This window comes from Sander lucioperca, chromosome 6 (genome assembly GCF_008315115.2).
Source record: "Sander lucioperca isolate FBNREF2018 chromosome 6, SLUC_FBN_1.2, whole genome shotgun sequence".
NCBI classification, from domain to species: domain Eukaryota; kingdom Metazoa; phylum Chordata; class Actinopteri; order Perciformes; family Percidae; genus Sander; species Sander lucioperca.
Window position 1 is genome coordinate 2,628,815 of NC_050178.1, and position 18,602 is coordinate 2,647,416.

The following is an 18,602-nucleotide window of genomic DNA, read 5'->3' on the forward strand; positions in this document are numbered from 1 at the left end:
GTATTATAGTTCAAGTGATGCATCTCAAACAACATACAGTAGGTTCTACTAAGTAAATGAATACAGCCAACCTGAGCTTGTCACATTTTAATAGTGAAAGCCTGAAGGCATTCATCACAGAATGACAGCCATTAACAATAATGCACTTAGAACAATATATCTGAAATGTAAAACAAAAAACAGTTTCAACACAGAAAGTAACTCTTATAACTACAAACACATTTTGAAATGACAACACAAAGTTAACAATTTTAGTGAGCTTGATGCTCTTCCTGTCTTACAGGTACAGAGGGAACAGAGGCTCAGAATACAAGCATGCTACAGGTTGTGCGTCTGACGCATGTTTAGGGTGTCTCGCAGCATCAGGTCACGGAGTCGCCAAAGTGCATCTGCCATTGTCTTGTGGGCCCCCTTACTCTTCAGCCAGTGGGATGGTAGTCTGCTCTCTTGCTCTTTTGTGAGGCGCACATCTTGTTTTTGAACTAAAAGTACACAAATAAAACATTAAAATTATGCATCTAGGGATATTCACCATTTAACATTAATTTGTTAATAACCTTTTAGGATAAATGAATATGATGTTGATATATGATATTATTTAAAATGTTTAATTAATGTGTAAAAAAATATATTTCAGTGCAAGTGTCTAAGAGGATCATCGCATACCAAAAAAAATTGAAAGCCTACTGTATGGATTAATGCTCAAATCAAGGGTCACTGATAAAAGTTGGACAAGCAAAACCCAGAAAAACAGATCTCCCAAGCTATGTCAGCCAGTGTGATGGTCATTTTATGAAGACTTAAATCACTTGCAATAAAAAAAAACAGGATTAACCTGAGAGAGCTTGGTCCCACTTGCCAATGGTAGAGGATTCTGCAGTAAGGCCCTCGATGTATCTGAGGTATGCCTCAGAGTGGAGCAGCCGCTGAGACTTGGCTGGAGGGGACACAAACATCGGGGTGGAGGGCTGCTGGTGCGCAGGTTGTCCCATCTGGCCTTGTCCTGGGTAAGGTGGTGGAGCCTGCTGTCCTGGGCCCATCAAACCCATCTAATGAAAATATTAGGAGAACTCGATTATTTTTCTGATTTAGATTGGAATTCACACAGTAACAATACCTTGAGATAATTAAAGCCCCAATCTTCAACTGGTGTGTGTGTGTGTGTGTGTGTTACTTAACTATAAAGGCCAGTAAAACCGGGCTGGTTGGGGTGACCCTGATGTGGGTGTTTTATAAATACTAGTGCTAGTGCAGTTCCCGTTCAAAACGTGCCTGTTCAGAACGGGATTGGTTGCTTGGCCTGTGGTATTGCTGCTTGCAGCTCACTCGAGAAACGCTCATTTCATGAACTTTACACTCACACTGTGCTTCCTTGCATCCTGAGTAATACACCTGCCATGACATAGTTGCATCACATACCCAAGTCGCGGCTCCTCCAGATCAGAAACACAGATGAAATACACTCTGGTTCACAGGAAAAAACACCAAGAGCAGACTTGGCAAGGTAGGCAGCTGCTTGAGCCCAAGGTAAAAAGGCACGAACAGCTCTAGATTTATTATGATGTTTAGATATGACAAATATTGAATAGGTTACTATTCTAACTTAGGTCCCCAAAGCACTTAAAAACTGTATACTACTGACTTGCTGTGTACTTTTACATCATAGGATAACATTGTACTACTACATTTACCTGACAGAGAAATGTTACTTGTTACATTGCAGAATCAGATTTACTCACAAAATACAATAATTAAAATATGATGCATTATTATTCAAACAACTATCCAGAATTGTACTAGAGCTGAAAGCTCCACCTTGAACAGATGTAAATTTAAGTACCTTGTGCTGATATTGCCTCACTTCCACTTTAAGTAAACATTTGAATGCAGGACCTGTACACTGTATTAATACTTATACTTCAGAAAAAAACATTTTGAGTAGGAATACTTCTTTCTGGTTAGAGAAAGGGTGAAAAGTAAAGCAAGATGCTGTTTGCCGGGGACCCAAGTCAAGCAGTCAGTTGTCAGTCAGAGTGAGCGCTCCTGGCATTCACGCTGCTCTCTGGGGGAAAATCATTCCACTACGCCAAGTGACGGTGTACAGGCCGCTCTTATTATGATACATCCATGGTACAGGCGGCTGTGGAACCGGACCCAGGGGGGAGTCTGGGTGAGACTGAGGGAGCTGCCCGGAGGAAGAGAGGCTTTGCACGATCAGGCTCAGAGATGCCATTACCTTGTGCCTTTGTGCCTTTCCTTAGAAGTGGGGAATTTACAGCTCACAACAACGTCATATGATATAGTCTCTGGCTTTGGTTTGATATATAGTTGTGTAAGCTATTTTATTTAGTTTCCTATTAGCGAAGTGGTCGGAGTGAATTTAATTTGGGCTTTTATTGTAAAGGGTAATAGCGGAAGAAGTAAAGCTAGTGTTATGCACTGCTGTTTGTCAACATGGGAGTTAATAAAATTGTGTTGGCTGTCTTGGTTCAAGCTGGTTCAGATTACGGAGCCTCCATGTTTTTGTTTTATTACCCTCGGCTACAGTAGTTTGCACGTACTAGGTGGTGATGGCGCAGTGGATATGACAGATGCTTTTGGTGTGGGAGATCTGGGTTTGATTCCCACTGCGATACATCAACCAATGTGTCCCTGAGCAAGACACTTAACCCATAGTTGCTCCAGGAGGCGTGCAACCTCTGACATATATATAGCAATTGTAAGTCACTTTGGATAAAAGCGTCAGCTAAATGACATGTAATGTAATGTAATGTAATTAGCTCAGAGGGTTAACTTGGCTTGTTTACCTTATTAGATTCCTTTCTTTTATAGATAGATGGATTGGTTTACATCCGTACAACAGCATGCTGCATGTGACGTCTTTCGCATATGAGGGTCGGACAACCGGACAGAATCCAGACCTACTCAAGACAGAGACTCCTGCCTTATAGTACGATGATTCTGCAAATGTGACATGTTACTATTATGATATGATGAATTAACGCTAAAATAATATTGGGTATGCGATATATACTAGGTGTCACTACTACAGAGCAAAATCATAAATTACTATATGAATATTTTAAAAATTATATTAGTAATTGCAAGCTGTGTTTCTTCAAGTCGTTTAGTATTTTAAGCTCATTGTAAGTTACTAAACATATGATAGGAATATTACACAGGGCTTAAAATGATAGTGTGAATTGTGTTCCGATGTTTTGTGATACAGTAGACATACCTTTGACAATTATTTACTGTGTTTATGAACAATATTACTGACTATATTATTCAGTGAAGGAAAAAGTCCCACAAAAAAAGCTCTACCCCCCTCCCCCCAATCCGTCAGTAGGCATCCAAGCCAACTAGTCCACATTTGAGAAAACTAGAAAAAGACTGAAAAAACACTGACACTAAATTTTTACTCTCATTTCTGAAAATATTTTAGAATAGCTTGATGTGAACTTAGCCTAATGAATTTCTTGATGTTATCCAAGAGTGTCATACCTTTCTCTGAAAGCATAGATCTGTATCAGGGCAGCAACATTTATCTAAACTTACACAGCCTTATACAGTAGATTACCTGGGATCCATGAATGTTTCCAAGACCACCTCCCATGCCACTGACACCTGTGGGGATATTCAACATCAACACACTGTCAAAAAGTGCAGCAGGCCACTTGATATCGGTTTATATTACAAATGCTACATTCAAAGTTACATTACTGATATGAACCAGTGTCATTTTGATCTACATTAGAACACTTGGGAATGTCAATTATGAATATATTAACTAAAATATCAGGTTTATTAGTTAGAGACACTGAGTTTCTATCAATGACACATTACCAACAAGTCTACTGGTAATGAGCAGTACAAACAACCAGGCCCCAGCTGAGGCGATATGCTCTCAACTGACTAGTCATCAACTTAAGGACCTCAGCCTATTGGTACAGGTAGCCCCTCCAGCAAGTCAGATTGGTAGACAGGAAGCAACTGGGTGGCAGGTGGGGGTGGCTATAACAGCACTCTTACCAAAGTACAGCATTCCAGGGAACCCAGGCATAACAGGCACGAGATGTTGGGGAAAGACAGGCACCCCCATGTGATGTGGTGGCATGCCAGTCAAACTAACCATGCCTTCAACATGGCCCTGCAGGGGCATCATAGCGGGCCTATATGCACCCATCATACCTTCTTAGGAAGGAATAGTAGTAACACAAGACAGCAACATGTATCAGTCAAACATGCATCAACTATTGCACTACCAAGCATGCGGAAACATGTTACTATATATGATTTAATTCAATCACTGGAGCATTATGATGGATATGAATGGAAATAAAGGCCACACAAATTTGGTACACATGCACTACTGTCAAGAACTCAGGGTTCAAAATTAACTTTTTCGTCCACCAGCCAAACGGCTAGTGGATATTAAAATTTCACCAGCCACTGAATAGAATATTACCATTGTTTTTTTGGCTAATGAGTGAAGCAAATTTAACAGCCACTTCCATATTTTACCAGCATTTGGCTGATGGGTGGTGCTAATTTTGAACCCTGCCAGCATTAATTCATTTGAAGTCCCCAAATCCTCAAATTAGGGTACAGCAACTTTTACACTTCATGGTCTGCATTCAAATACAGATATGAGGAGTCTACAGTACCATGATGCAAAGAATAAAGAATACTGTACAACAATCAAGATTTGGGCTTATCAATTAATGAAATTATGTTAGAAGCAACTTAAAATTAAATCAGGACACAGCAACAACACAAAGGTGTGATTAGGAAACTTAAACGTGTGAATACATCTAGCAGTTCAGCTTCTTATTTCAGCCTTTTAGTGTACACTGGGGATCCATCTGCATCTATGAGGGGTTACCTGACACAGGCGTCATGCTGGGATTTAGCATCCCCATGGGGATTGGGGGAGGAACCACCCCCATCAGTGCCCCTACTGGGGTACCTGCTCTAGGGGACGTCTGATGGTGGGCCCTGTCACGCTCCTGCTGCTCTGCCACTTTAGCTGCTCGCTCTGCAACACAATAAAGACAAGCATATGGTGTTAACTGTATATGGTTCACAATTCTTGAAAAACAAAAATCTTGATCAAGAATTTCGCTTACCTTCATATTCTGCTTTTCTGGAACTCTCCAGGTTCCTCCACTCTGTGCCGACGAGGCGGCTCAGCTCCCCAAAGGAGAAGTCTGGGTGCTGGGCTTTGATGACCGCTCGCATCTCACTGCTGAACAGGATGTAGCCACTCATGTTGATCTTCCTCTTTGAGCCCTCCTTCTTTGAAAGGCCCTTTATGGATTTTGGTGTGGACTGCAACAAAACACATTACATCATTATCGCGTGTTAGTTTGCAGAAAAAAAATTACATTTGTAAGTAAGTACTTCCACCCTGACCTGCGGAGGAGTGTAAGGCATGATATCCATGTCACTAGACATGGAAGATTGCATCCGGGAACGAGACTGGTCCCCTAGCTCGCCATCATCATCCCCAAGATCCTCTAGCTCCTCATCTGTCATATCAGCAAACTTGGCCTCCAGTTCCTCGATTTTCTTGTCCAGCAGAGGGGATGGCTCTTTCTGAGGCACTATGATCTTCCTATACAAGACAATCAGAAAAAAGATACTGTGCAATGTATCCCCTTTTTCCAAACAAATCCCTCATCTAGGAAGAACTAGCTGCCATAGTAAGTTCTTACTCGGGAGGATAAAAGGTTTCTGTATTTAGGATCAGTGCATGTAGTTAATTTGTAGTTATTTAACAAAGTTTTTTTGTCTTTCCTTTTGCCGCTGCCAACAGTAACATTTTACTTGTAACATTTGTTTGGGGCATTTTCAGCATTTATTTTTGACAGGACAGCTGAAGACATGAAAGGGGAAATGACATGCAGCAAAGGGCCAAACTGGGTCAAACCAGTTTGCTGCATCGAGAAGTAAACCTCTATATATGGGCGCCCTCTCTACCAACTGAGCTATCCGGGTGCCCACATTAACAGTTAATTTAGAGTATGTAAAAGTTTTCCACCTAAAATAGTAGATTTCATCCTCCACCACTTTGCCAGAGAGTGAAAAGCGCTTGAGACCCTTGAACTTCTTCATCTGCTTCTCACTCTCAATGTAGCGGCTCTCACAGAGCAAAATGTTCTCTTCAGGCACTTCAGTTGGCCGACATGACAGGTAGTCTTTGAAGCACGACACCACACACTTCCCTTTGAAACAAGAAAATGGACTCAGTGAATGTGTAAATGTTTTCAATCAGTTACATACATGAAACTTTATATACCACAGAATTTGTGAAAAAACTAAATGTTGGTATTCAGTTCAGCAGCAAGGAGGGTACCTATGATGCAGGTCATAGGGCAAGTCTCCTCGAGGTTGCTAAGGAACACTTCCTTCTTGTAGAACATCTTAGTGGGCTCATGCTCCGTTTCCTCTGGATGGATGAAGATTGGACCAAAGAAGTAGCCGACTCCATCTCGCATCCACATTTTCTCAATCCTGTTCAATATACAGTATATTTTTTAAAAAGCTGCATTAGATTGGAAACCAGAGAACCTTTGTATATTTACAAATACACCACTATGCCATTGGGCCAAGCTCCCTGTGTTCCAGATTTTCCAACTTTACTGCAATATGGTCAGAAAAGGAATGTATTTACTCTACCTGCCCACTCGGTGGCGCACTAGTCCATGTGAACCAATGTAAACACAGTCTCCTACTTTCAGCCACAGGTTGTTGTAGTAGAGCTGCTCGTAGTATTGACACCCTGGCTCCCCATTGGTCATATCTATTGGAACATCCTCCCTCTCCTGCAGACACAAATTGTTTTCCTGAATGTAGTCTGCGTTATTTTAACCATATACCCCAACCCGCCCACTTCGTTCTGCATCAGCCAAACTGCTTGCTGCCCCCTCACAGCGAGGGAGAACTAATCACTCAACGAAATCCCGACTGTTCACTGTCCTGGCTCCCAAATGGTGGAACGAGCTCCCCATCGATATCAGGATGGCCAAAAACCTACACATCTTCCGCCGAAGGCTAAAAACACATCTCTTCCGATTACACCTTGGATAAAAAAAAAAAAAAAAAAAAAAAAAAAAAATTCTTGAACCTGCACTTTCATATGTCTCTTTGTAGCTTTGCTTATTTTAAGCTACTGTATTTGCACTTACTACTTGTTGTCTGGAGTTTGAACGTTCACAGTTGAAAGCACTTAATTGTAAGTCGCTTTGGATAAAAGCGTCAGCTAAATGACATGTAATGTAATGTAATATTTTAAGTGTGTACTTAAAAAAAACAAAAAGAAAAACTGGCATTTACCTTGTCTACAATACCATCTGTCATTTTGATTTCATCCACCATTTCTGATGGTTTCTCCTCTTGTTTGGGGGCAAACATGGACGCCACACGGACGACAGGGAGAGGTACCTCTCTGGGAACAAACCGAACAGAGCTCAAGGGCATGGTCCACATCTTGATCTTCTTGAAGGACTTGGACTTGGCAGAGTAGCGCGACTCACAGACATAGACATCCTCGGCTCTGAAGCCTTCTGGGTGAAGTTTGAAGTACTCCTTGAATTCCACACACCATAAACATTTGGTCAACACTCAATATGCAGCCGATGCTCCAAAACAAAACCTTCACCTAACAATTGTATTGGAAAAAGACAGCATTTACCTTTACAAACATGACCACACATTTGCCCAGAATCTTGCTGAGAGGCGCTTTGTTGTAATAGTCGCTTTTAAAAACTTCCTTCTCCAAGAACTTCCTTGTGGCGAGATGAAATGTTTCATTTGGTCTGTAGAACCAGCAGCCATACAGCCACTTTTCACCTGCATTTATTAGAGGTGGAAAAAACTTGAAAATGATTTTACTAAAATGGAACACTAACTGAAGATACTGTACGTAACAAAAAATAAATAAATCGAGCAGAAAATATCCGGTAACACTTTACTTGAAGGTATCGAGATAATGATGACATGACACTGTCATAACTATGACATGACACTGTCATTAACGTGTCATAAACGTTATAAACAAGTATGACTTCTGTCATTAAGTGTCATTCGGTTTTTGTCATGACAAGTTGACATTGTTTGGGTTGTCTTGATTATGACAACTTGACATTAATCAAAGTGACATTACCAGAAGTTGTCTTGGTCATGACAAGTTGACATTAAATTTGTTTGGGATGTCTTTGTAATGACAACTTGACATTTTTTGATTAATGTCAAGTTGTCATAATCAAGACAACCCAAACAATGTCAACTTGTCATGACAAAAACCGAATGACACTTAATGACAGAAGTCATAAACGTTTATGACTTCTTCATAACGTTTATGACACTTTCATGACAGTGTCATGTCATATTTATGACAGTGTCATAACTAGTAAAGTGTTACCAAATATCCATATGCTTTTCTGACAAAAAATACAATAATGAGACTGACCAGTGTCGTCTTGCCAAAGGCGTTCAATGTAGATGATATGAGGCTGGAGGTTTGGCTCTGCAGGCTCCACATACACATAGTCTCCCACATGGTACATGCTGTCTTTGAAGCTGCAATCCTGACTGTATGTGCGTTGCAGACTAGACTGCCATGATCCTCCAACAGAATCCTCTCTCTTCTCAGCTTCTGGGAATTCACAAGTGACTCAGTAAAACAATGCAACAGTATATGCTGAGACAATATATGACAGAACTTCCATGTACTGTGAACTTTAATATATAGTACCCCTTTTTTCCTCTTCCCTCTTGATTTTGTCCTCCTCAAACTCTTTGGGGAGCTTCTCCTTCTTCTCCTTTTCCACATCACTATGCAGATGTTTGGAGGTGTAGCTGAGAGCAGGGGACATCAAGATCTCTCCATTCTTACACAGCTCATCTCTGATCCGGATAAAGAACTGCTGCAGTTCCACAGCATCTTCAAAGATCTCGGAATCTGTCCTGTAACATGCATTTGGTGTAACACAATTTTAGCTTTGTTTTTTAATACAATAATCCTACAACATCGATGCATAAAAAGATAAATCGACAACTGATTTGATTTTGTACAAGGATTGTCAGCACAGCACCTCACCTATTCAACCGTCTAGCCTTTTCCAGAACTTCAAACATGTGGTCTTGAAACACATCCAGCCTCTTATAACGCCCTCGATCTACATTAGTCCTGATAATCTCAAAGTTGAGTGGTGGCTTCTCAGGATTTGTAGGATCTAGGGCGGGAATCTCGGCAAGTGAATCACTGTAGCAACGGCCCTCGTCATCTTGGTGACCGAGCACGGAAACAAAGAGGCTGCGGATAAGTTCCTGGATAAGTCGGGGCACATCAGGCACATGGGCGTCATCTCCTCCCTCCAGGTCCCGCCTTGTCTCTAACAGCACCCTGTGCAGCATAAGGGCGTCGCGGTAAATCAGAGACTCAGGCTCGTTGTAAGTACAGGCATTGTTGAACATTAGCACCAAGTCCTCCACCAGTGCATCCACATCCTGGTACTTATTAGCCAACATGTGGCTCTTGATCTTCTCCATGTCCACAGGTTTCTTGATGGCTATGTAGTAGTCAGGCAGCTCAGCACGAGACGGCAGCCGCAGGAAGATTGTGCTGAGGCGGCGGCCCCGCTTATCTGTGAAGTTCTTGACAGCCTCATAAAGCTCATTCAGCTTCTGCTGTAAGGGTGTTAGGTACTTGGACTTCTTCAGAGTAATGCTGCTCTTTCCTGCAATCAAATAAATACCTGTTTTTTAATAACAACAACATAACTCACACATTTTCTTGGCTTTTATTCAGTAGAATAGTGGAAAAGTTGAAGTAAATCTGGCTGTCAAAGTACTTATTTTCAACTTTGGGGACATCATGTCATCCTCATCTGTCGCTGGCCCAAGATCCTTGCGTCGGTCTTTCATAATCTTCTCCAGGATGTCAGCATCGTTGTAGACCTTGAACACAACAAAGAAGTGCATCATTAGGAGCTCCTGGTTCCTGGATAAAGATTTTTTTCTCAGGCTACATTTGACTTACAATTATTTACATACAAATACCAAACAGATCTTACCTGGGAGCCTTCTTCATTGTAGTGTCGAGCATTGCGGAACATCAGCTTCATTTCCTCCACCATTGCATCTTCAGTCATGTACTTGTCTGAGCGGATGTTGTGCTCAATGGTCCTGAGGTCCATTGGTTCCAGGATGACCTTGTAGTAGTCGGGATAATCCTTCTTTGAGGGCTTGACCATGAAGAGGTCACACAGTCTCCGACCAGTGCCAGCTTCTCGCGCCTCAGCCACAGCAGCAAATAGAGCTTTCATTCGGTTTTTCTTTGTATTCTTCTTGTGACTGGAAACAAAATGCAGATCTGTCAGAACTGTCACTCTACCTCCACGGAAGAAAAAACAACAAGTAGCTACAGAAAGTTGCGTAAGTAAAAGTGCCAACCTTTTTCTTTTTGTGCTGCTGGTGTCAGAAGTGGCAGAGGAGAGCATACTGTCTCCATCATCATCATCTCTCTGTAAAAGCCCCTTTCTCTTCATCTACACAGATAACAGGTAATATATACATGAAATGGCTATAATGCCGCTTACAAATACCACAAAGCTGACAAAAAGTGTGTGTTTGTACTGACCTGCTGAATGTGTTGGAGTTTGAGTGCACGCTTGTAGATGGAGGAGTGGGGAACATTGTAGCGTTTGGCATTCTCAAACATCCGCATCAGATCAGAGTCGATATGCTCGACACTCTCATATTCATTGTTCTTCATCTTGTTCCTGTGGGGAATTACGGGCTCTCACATTTGGAAAGGAGGGCACAGAAATACTGTACTGTACAGTGAGTGTGTGTGATGCCGTAAGGGGTAGAAAATAAAAAGAGAGAATGTTGGTGAAACAAAAGAACACAAATCAATGATGAAAACATGAATTAAACAAAATATAAAAGCAGAGGGAGAATGGGTTTGATCCAAGTTCAATTCTGAGAAATTTCTGCTTGGAAAGGTTGTATAAAATGACAGATTTTTTATATTATTGCCAGAAACATTTTCCATTACAATAAATAGTTTTACTGAACAAACTACTTGATGTAAGACATATTTAATTTTTCTGGTAGATGTGTTCTGACACTGAATTCACAGCATCTATTGAGACACTAATAAAAAGACCTAATTGACATTTATTTAGAACATTTTTAAGGGTAACCTAAATTTCACTTGATAACCAAATCTATTTCCATATGCAAATCCACTATGCAAAATGATTACATATGACAATAAACTAATAATCTAAAATAATCTTTTTTTGCAAATTAATTGATATTCACTCAGTTGGTATTTAACCCCTGAATCGATATTGGATACTTCATTTTCTAAGAGGCTATTTTTACCAATGGGCTTTCCACTTGTAATTCACTTTTAAAAAGGTATTTAGAAAATCCACTTTGATGTAAAAAGAATTTATATATATATATATATAAAAATATGTCAAATCTGTGTTGAATATAGGTGGTAAAACCAAGACTGATTCTAATTCAAGGAGTACATTTGTCTGGGCCTTGTCGCCACAGACATATGAAAAGACATACAACGTTAGATCAGTGCTAGATCTGTCATACTTGATCTGATGGAGGCAGATGGGTTGACTGATCTGGTGGTAGTAGTCGGGGTAGTCCTTTCTGGAGGGCAGCTGCAGGAAAGGCTCAGAGATCAGCTGGCCCTGGCTGTTCCTGGCACCTCGCACAGCCTCATACAGCTGGAAGATGGGATTACTCATGTCCATGTTAGAGGTCATACTCTCTGCTTCAGATTCCCCCTCATCATAGTGGACAGAACCTGAGAAACACAGGAGAAGATGAATAAATAATAACACACCCGTCAATTACACCAATTCATTGTACAGAGCATCTGCATCTTTGATGAACGTAAGATAATGAGGTAAAGATGTACCAGAGAGTATGCCTTCCTCATCACTTTCATACTGAAGAGCCATGGTGATAGCTGAGAGGCGGTCTCCCTGGGCTGACCTTCTATTCCTGACAGAGACAGACAGAACAAGTCAGTCAAAAAGTTAAATGGACTTTATTCCTCATTTAGTCTCATATTCACCTGATACGAATGCTGGACTTGATTGGTTCTCCATGTTCCATCTCAGACTTCTTTTGTGTAAATATCTTTTTGATGGTGTTTGCATCCTGGAACACATACATTGGTGATAGGTAAGCATGTGAAACTCTGCTAATATCCAGCATGCATCATTATCTCATTTACACTCTCACCTTAAACACTTGAGATCCAGGCTCATTATAAGTTTTGGCATTCTTGACCAGCAAATCTACATCTTTAGCCATGGCACTGACACTCCTGTAGTGGCTCAACTAAAAGCAAATACATGTATTGGACATTTTGATCAACAAAATGCATTGAATAACTAAATCAATATCTAACAGAGAAAAGTGAATAGCGTACCTGAATCTTTTGAGCGACGATTTTCAGATCTATTGGTTCCTTAATGATGGCATAATAATCTGGGTATTGCTAAATGAAAAAAGGCAAACTACACATCAAAGCCAAGTCACTCCTTCTAATGATCATGTCTTTAGTCATATGGAAGGTGCTCGTACCATTTTGGAGGGAAGTTTTTGAAACAGCTCGCTGACCAGTCGGCCAGTGGGCTCAGTGTAAGACACCACAGCATCAAGGAGCTGCTCAAGGACTTCTTTCAAGCAGGTAGGTGCACTCTGTCATACACAAGTTGTCACACCATTTAGGTAAGGATATACTACATCACCCTCATTGATATACAGTATAATTACTATGCAAATGAATACAAAATTCTTCAAATGATATGTGCCAGACCAACTCATCCCTGGGTAAATCTATGTTGTATGTATAAAGTTTCAAAACACCATCATAGTAGAACATCTAACAGATTAGAAACTTTGATTCTGACCTAAAGATTAATATTGTCAGCAGTAGAGTGAAGAGTCATAATAAATCTGTGTTTTCAATAATGTGTGTGTGTGTGTGTGTGTGTGTGTGTGTGTGTGTGTGTGTGTGTGTGTGTGTGTGTGTGTGTGTGTGTGTGTGTGTGTGTGTGTCACCTCATCCTCAGTAGACCCTCCGGGGTTGTCTTGTGCATCATACCCATCTTCATCATCATCATCATATTCGCCTCGCTGAACAAATTCATTCTTGGTTCGCAGGTAAAGGTCCCAAAGTTTACAGGCTGCTCTGTACTCAGGACTGTCAGACTAGACGGACACAAGCAATACATATTAGAAATGTAGGTGCATATCATCATTTCATTTTCTGCGCAAAGACTTGTACACAATTTTTACCTTATAATATGTTTTTGCATTGTTGAATAAGAGTTGAAAGTCACTAGTGAGTTGTTCAACATCATCATACTCTTCCATCTTTAATTTCTGCTGGATCTTCATCATGTCAATAGGCTGAGACACCACATGATAATAGTCCGGTTGATTCCTGTAAGAAAAGAGTTTTTTTTTTTCTTCGCTTATCTAATGTTTGTGTTGACTTACTTGACTGATATTAAAGGATGTAATTATATGCACATATCATCCCTTTCCTCACCTTCGTTTAGGGGCTCTGATGAACAGCTCACACAACATCCTGCCCTGATCATCCTTGTAATCTCTGATTGTGTTGTACAGTTCATGACACACAGCAATCTGCAAGGCAAAAAATTAAACACTGAAAAATATCTGCATCCTTTCCCATGTCAACTTGTTAATCTGTGTGGTAGTATAATTCTGACAGTATGTTAAAGGGGCTGTACTCGAAATACTGAAAATGAATACAGCAGCAAACAAATATTTGATATGTAAGGATGTAGTGGAATAATGGCGTCCCAAGTAGAGAAGGAAGTCACACACTCCTTCTATGTGTGTTGTAATAGGAGTTTCTATGTTCTTTGTTTTGATAGTCTGCCAGCATGCACTAACACGCATGGGGCCATTTAAAAAAGACTTAGACTTTCACGTATTTGGGAACGGTCTGTGAGAGCCGTGAGGAGGCAATCCCAGCCTGCTTTTTTTTCTTCAGTATTTTCGAGTACAGCCCCTGAAAAACTGAAAAACTGAAATTTGTAAATTTACAGGATCCACAGTTGGAATGTTTGAGGTCCTTCTCCTCTTTCTCCCAAATGAAGACACTAACGATGAAGTCTGGCTATCGTCAAAATCTCCTCCACTCACACTGCTTGAGGGGGATGTCGCCCTTCTCCTTTTCAAGGCCATGGCGAACCCCTGAGGTAAAGAGCCAGTAAAGTAACAAGTATCACTACATGGAGAAAATCTTACATTAGGAGCTATGAACATTGCATACTCAGTGTCCAACAGTATCTAAACAGTGTACACTATAGAGACTGAGAGAATAATCTCAATTAGGGACACTGGCTGGGCTCTGTCAGTAACATTTGCTGACAGCTTTGCCATCCATGCATAGGTGTCATGTACACTGGGGACATGTCCCCACCACTTTTTGAAATGGTCACTTTTGTCCCCATCACTTTTTAAAAGCAAATTTGCTGAAAATGTTCTGAAAAATAGAACACAGAAATCACAGATATATGGAATATATTTTGAATGTGCAGAAGGTTTATTAATGCTACATAAATATAATATTCCACCATTATTTTAGCATAGAAATTCACCAGAATGCAGGGAATGAAGTGTTTAATGCTAGAAATGTCCTAGGGGATGCTGAAATTGAAAATGCACTCTTGTATGGATAGCGGTTACTTGTGCAGTCAAAATTGTTGTGCATTTTATGCTGTGAGTAGGCCTATTTTTTTTATATTGTATTGCCTTTTGATCTGGCATTATGCACTTTTTTCCCTTACCCGCCGTAATTATCTACTCTGATGTCATACCAACCCCCCATTACATACAAAAAAAATGTTTTCACCTGAGCCCTTATGTCCCCACCACTTTTGAACCCAAAGGGCCCTTGCATCCATGCCACGTAATACAGAATAGTTCCCTTAAAAATAGTGTCATTTATCTAGCTTCCTCACAAACCATTTTTCCAAATTTCATTTTAAAACATACACAGACAATTTTATAACTAACTACAACTGACAAAACTTCTCTCTCCTGCTCAGTGTGTTTGCTAGAAATTAGAAACTGGGAGACATTCGAACAGATGGGCAGATGTTGTCTTATTTAATGCTACAAATATATGGTAGTTCTGCTTTGGCTTCACATAGTCATACTGCATGTAGTCATCCTGATATTGTTTTCTTTCTTTTTTTATCTTTAACAGACTAAATATAAAATTTTAAAATGGCTTCTTCCCCTTTATGACACACCTCTCTCCTATCAAATGCAACAGACTGCTGCTGTGAATGGGAAGCTATGACTACCAATACTGAAGAACTGAGTAATTGTTAATGACAAATTTTTCACAGCAACACTGTTTGTTGTGGTAGTAATAACACAAATGTTCTGTTCACGTGTGTGACAGTGAACCAGCATGCACAGTACCAGGACCCTGAAACTGAAGCACTTAAAATACTGTCAACGCAACTGTCTTAGATTGTTCTGACTATGTTCTACAGCTTCACTTTTACTTGCTTTTTTTAAATGGGGGAAATGGAGGGGTAAGGTAACGTTACCTCTAAAGAAGCATGACATTTGTCAAAATGGTAGAAAACATGATAATAAAAATGTAGGAATATTTTAGTTACAGTTAATATTTGTCTTAATTGTAAGTCACAGATATACTATTATGAATGCTCACATGTCATGCTAAGTAATTTCCTTTTCATGTCACCCCAAATAATTTCTCCTATCAAATGCCAACCGAAATAATGCTATTCAAGGGTGTTTTTCAACAGGCCCTTTTGTCTCCTAGTAGGTTTTATGCTCTTTATTGTCAGACGTTGTCAGAAGGTGACAACCACACCAGCACCTGAAAATGACATTTCTACTAACGGACAACAATGATGCTGGCATGTCTGGAGGTTTGACTCAAAATGTTAACCGCTCTCCCTAATGTCAACTAACTGCGTGCAGACTGCAGTCCAGTGTGCACCCATCAGCAGTAAGCTAGCACACAGTGCGGCAGCTGTCCACCTCCCTGTCACTCAGTGTGGTCAGGTACTTACCACAGAACAGCTAACGTTAGCTACAGTTAAAGGTTAGCTAGCCTACAACGTTAACTAGTTAGAGCCGAGACAAAGGCATCACTGTAAAAACGTCTAACGTTACAAAGCTACCGTTAAGTGAAACTACGACACCTGATGGAAAATATTTCAGTTTTACCACTTGACATAGTTGTGTGCTTACCTTCTTGGAGCACGTTAATAGAATCACAAAATCTTTAATAATCAAGAAAGCCAATCACTTATCGATTTTAGACCAGGAGACAGAAGTGTGAAGGTAGCAACAATTTAACTGTCACTTCCGTTTGTTCAACTTCAGAATAAAAGCGTACTTGATTTATTCCTAGTTATAAGTGCGTTTTAAGTAATTTAAATGATTATTTCCCCTTTTTCTCGCTTTAACGATCGATGTGTGATATGCTGGTCGCATAACGGTGACCACTTAAGTATTTAGAAGTCATGGCACTTTTACACAATTAAAAAAAGGAAAATGTGTAAAGTACGACTTGCGCAATGAGCTCAACAGAGTTCCTGTTAGTTAAATTCAACTTTACACATCGCCATTAAATCTCTTCGTTTTGACTGAACAAAACCACTTCAGCCCTGTAACCTACATAAAATGACACCATCAATTTAACGTTACGTCAAGTAGGCCTATAGTTATTAACCCAGACATGAATCCTGTTTTAAATCATATTGAGCATATATATGCAATGGCTCATTTTTGCCACCTAGAATCACCAAGAAACCCCCTGTTCCCATGAATGATGTGAAGAGACGGTTTTTGCATCTTGAAGATTCATTTTAAAATCCATTAGTGTTTGTTAGCCCAGTAAACAGGTAACCTTCTAACCTTATTTTTTAACGACCAGCAATAATAACTTATTTTGTTATCAGCCAGGGAACGCTCTCTGAAGGTTATCTAAAGGTTTGTATGTGTCTGTGCATGCGTGGTTTACAACCTATACACCGTTGACTTTATCTCCTGTCAATAATAATAGTCTCACTATAATAACTTGCATGGTGAGTTTCACATTACAAGAACTCTGAGGGAAATGGATGACTTTAGCCCTAGCCAATGACACAACTTGTCCTCTTAACATATACTATTTCCTGTTATACAAACTAAATGACGCTGAACATGATTTCCTTTTCCTTGGAATACAACTCATTTGGTCAATAGTTTTCCTCAATGTGACTTCAGACATTTTCATGATGTCATTACAGTTGATTCTTCTCTTGACTGTTTATTGTGATGTTGTGACACTACCAGGCTATTTTTTTTTTCATTGATACACTTGGTCATATTTAAAAAATGTGGTATAACCTGTCCAAGACTGTAGGAGTGACAATCATGAAGGAACATGATCATGAATCAACCTCTTTGGGTGTGCATGAAAGAATGAAAGGACAATTCATTATTTGTGGACACTTTGTGGAGATGATTTATCTCCTTCAAGCTCCTATTTGTTTTTTCTTTAATCAAATTATATCTACTGTTTTGCCAAATGTCATTGATAATGTACTGCAGCTATCATCCTTATTACCATGCAGCCTAGTGTTTCTTCTTCTTTTTCATCACCTATACATAATTACCATTAGTGTCAAGTGCTGCAGCAAATAAATGTTTGGTTTGCAACCATTTTGGCTTGTGACCCCTTAAAACGAATCAACTTTTTTTTTTGACCCATTGTCACCAACTCCATATGTCTGTGATTTATGAGTAGGTCAACAAAAGAGTGATTTTGTCCCATATTTATTTAAACGTCCTAAACACAAGAGTTGCAGTTTATTGTGATTAAGCAGAACATCTACCAATCATCAGTTACCACATTACCAAGTTTTGGAAAGTGATTTGAAAATGTAGCGATTAATAGCCTAATCAAATCAAGTCACCAGGCTTAGCTCGCTAGGCCTATAGCCTACTTAAAAACTCTTACTACAAGAATGGGCTAAGTCCCCTTATTACTACGAAATCTGGCAAAAAATATTATCTTATTGTCTTCGTGATGGCTTTACGGCCAAATTCGAAATTGTATTTCGAGAGGTGTTTGAAACAAGGTTGATGCTGTTTGAAAATAATAAAAAAAAGGAATTGCCCTTTTAAATCCTTTATTAAAAGCTGTATTCTTATACAGTACTCGTTTGGAAATTCAATTATGAATTCCTGTTTTTAAAACTGCATTTTCAAATAGATTTTTAAATGCTCTTTTAGGAATAATTCATGTATTTTTAATTTATGTATTTGTTTCCTGTTTTAAAGTTTAATTTGAAAATTCTTTTATAGTTCCTCTATTTCATAATGGATTTGAAACCCAATTTATTAATTCCTTGGTTTTAATGTAGCTAGGCTACAATTAGATATTAAATAAATAAATGTTCTATTTCAATTCCCATGTCCTCCATACAACATCTCGCCAAAGCTCTACAGCTGTAAATTAGCTAGCTGGCTAACGCTGGCACATT

At 39.7% G+C, this 18,602-nt stretch overlaps 1 protein-coding gene across 7 annotated transcripts; it reads right to left on the reverse strand.

The window, feature by feature from the left end:
• Positions 1–72: 72 nt before the first annotated feature.
• On the reverse strand, positions 73–16,447 carry pbrm1 (polybromo 1). Of its 7 annotated transcripts, none has more exons than XM_031287693.2 (30): positions 16,321–16,447; positions 14,227–14,277; positions 13,604–13,701; positions 13,348–13,495; positions 13,111–13,260; positions 12,631–12,747; positions 12,476–12,544; positions 12,286–12,384; positions 12,116–12,201; positions 11,957–12,042; positions 11,626–11,842; positions 10,646–10,787; positions 10,459–10,553; positions 10,080–10,359; positions 9,858–9,963; positions 9,104–9,743; positions 8,759–8,970; positions 8,474–8,659; positions 7,697–7,854; positions 7,339–7,590; positions 6,682–6,827; positions 6,359–6,516; positions 6,044–6,227; positions 5,416–5,617; positions 5,130–5,331; positions 4,886–5,038; positions 4,033–4,194; positions 3,581–3,627; positions 836–1,049; positions 73–482 (listed from the first exon to the last, which is right to left on the reverse strand). In XM_031287693.2, the coding sequence occupies exons 2-30, from the start codon at positions 14,266–14,268 to the stop codon at positions 319–321; spliced, it is 4,815 nt and encodes a 1,604-aa protein (XP_031143553.1). In that variant the 5' UTR covers positions 14,269–14,277; positions 16,321–16,447; the 3' UTR covers positions 73–318. The 7 variants fall into 7 exon arrangements, with proteins under 7 accessions (XP_031143553.1, XP_031143551.1, XP_031143552.1 ...); XM_031287691.2 differs by having other exon boundaries at positions 4,033–4,191; positions 14,128–14,277; positions 16,321–16,437; XM_031287692.2 differs by having other exon boundaries at positions 860–1,049; positions 14,128–14,277; positions 16,321–16,437.
• Between the last annotated feature and the right edge of the window lie 2,155 nt (positions 16,448–18,602).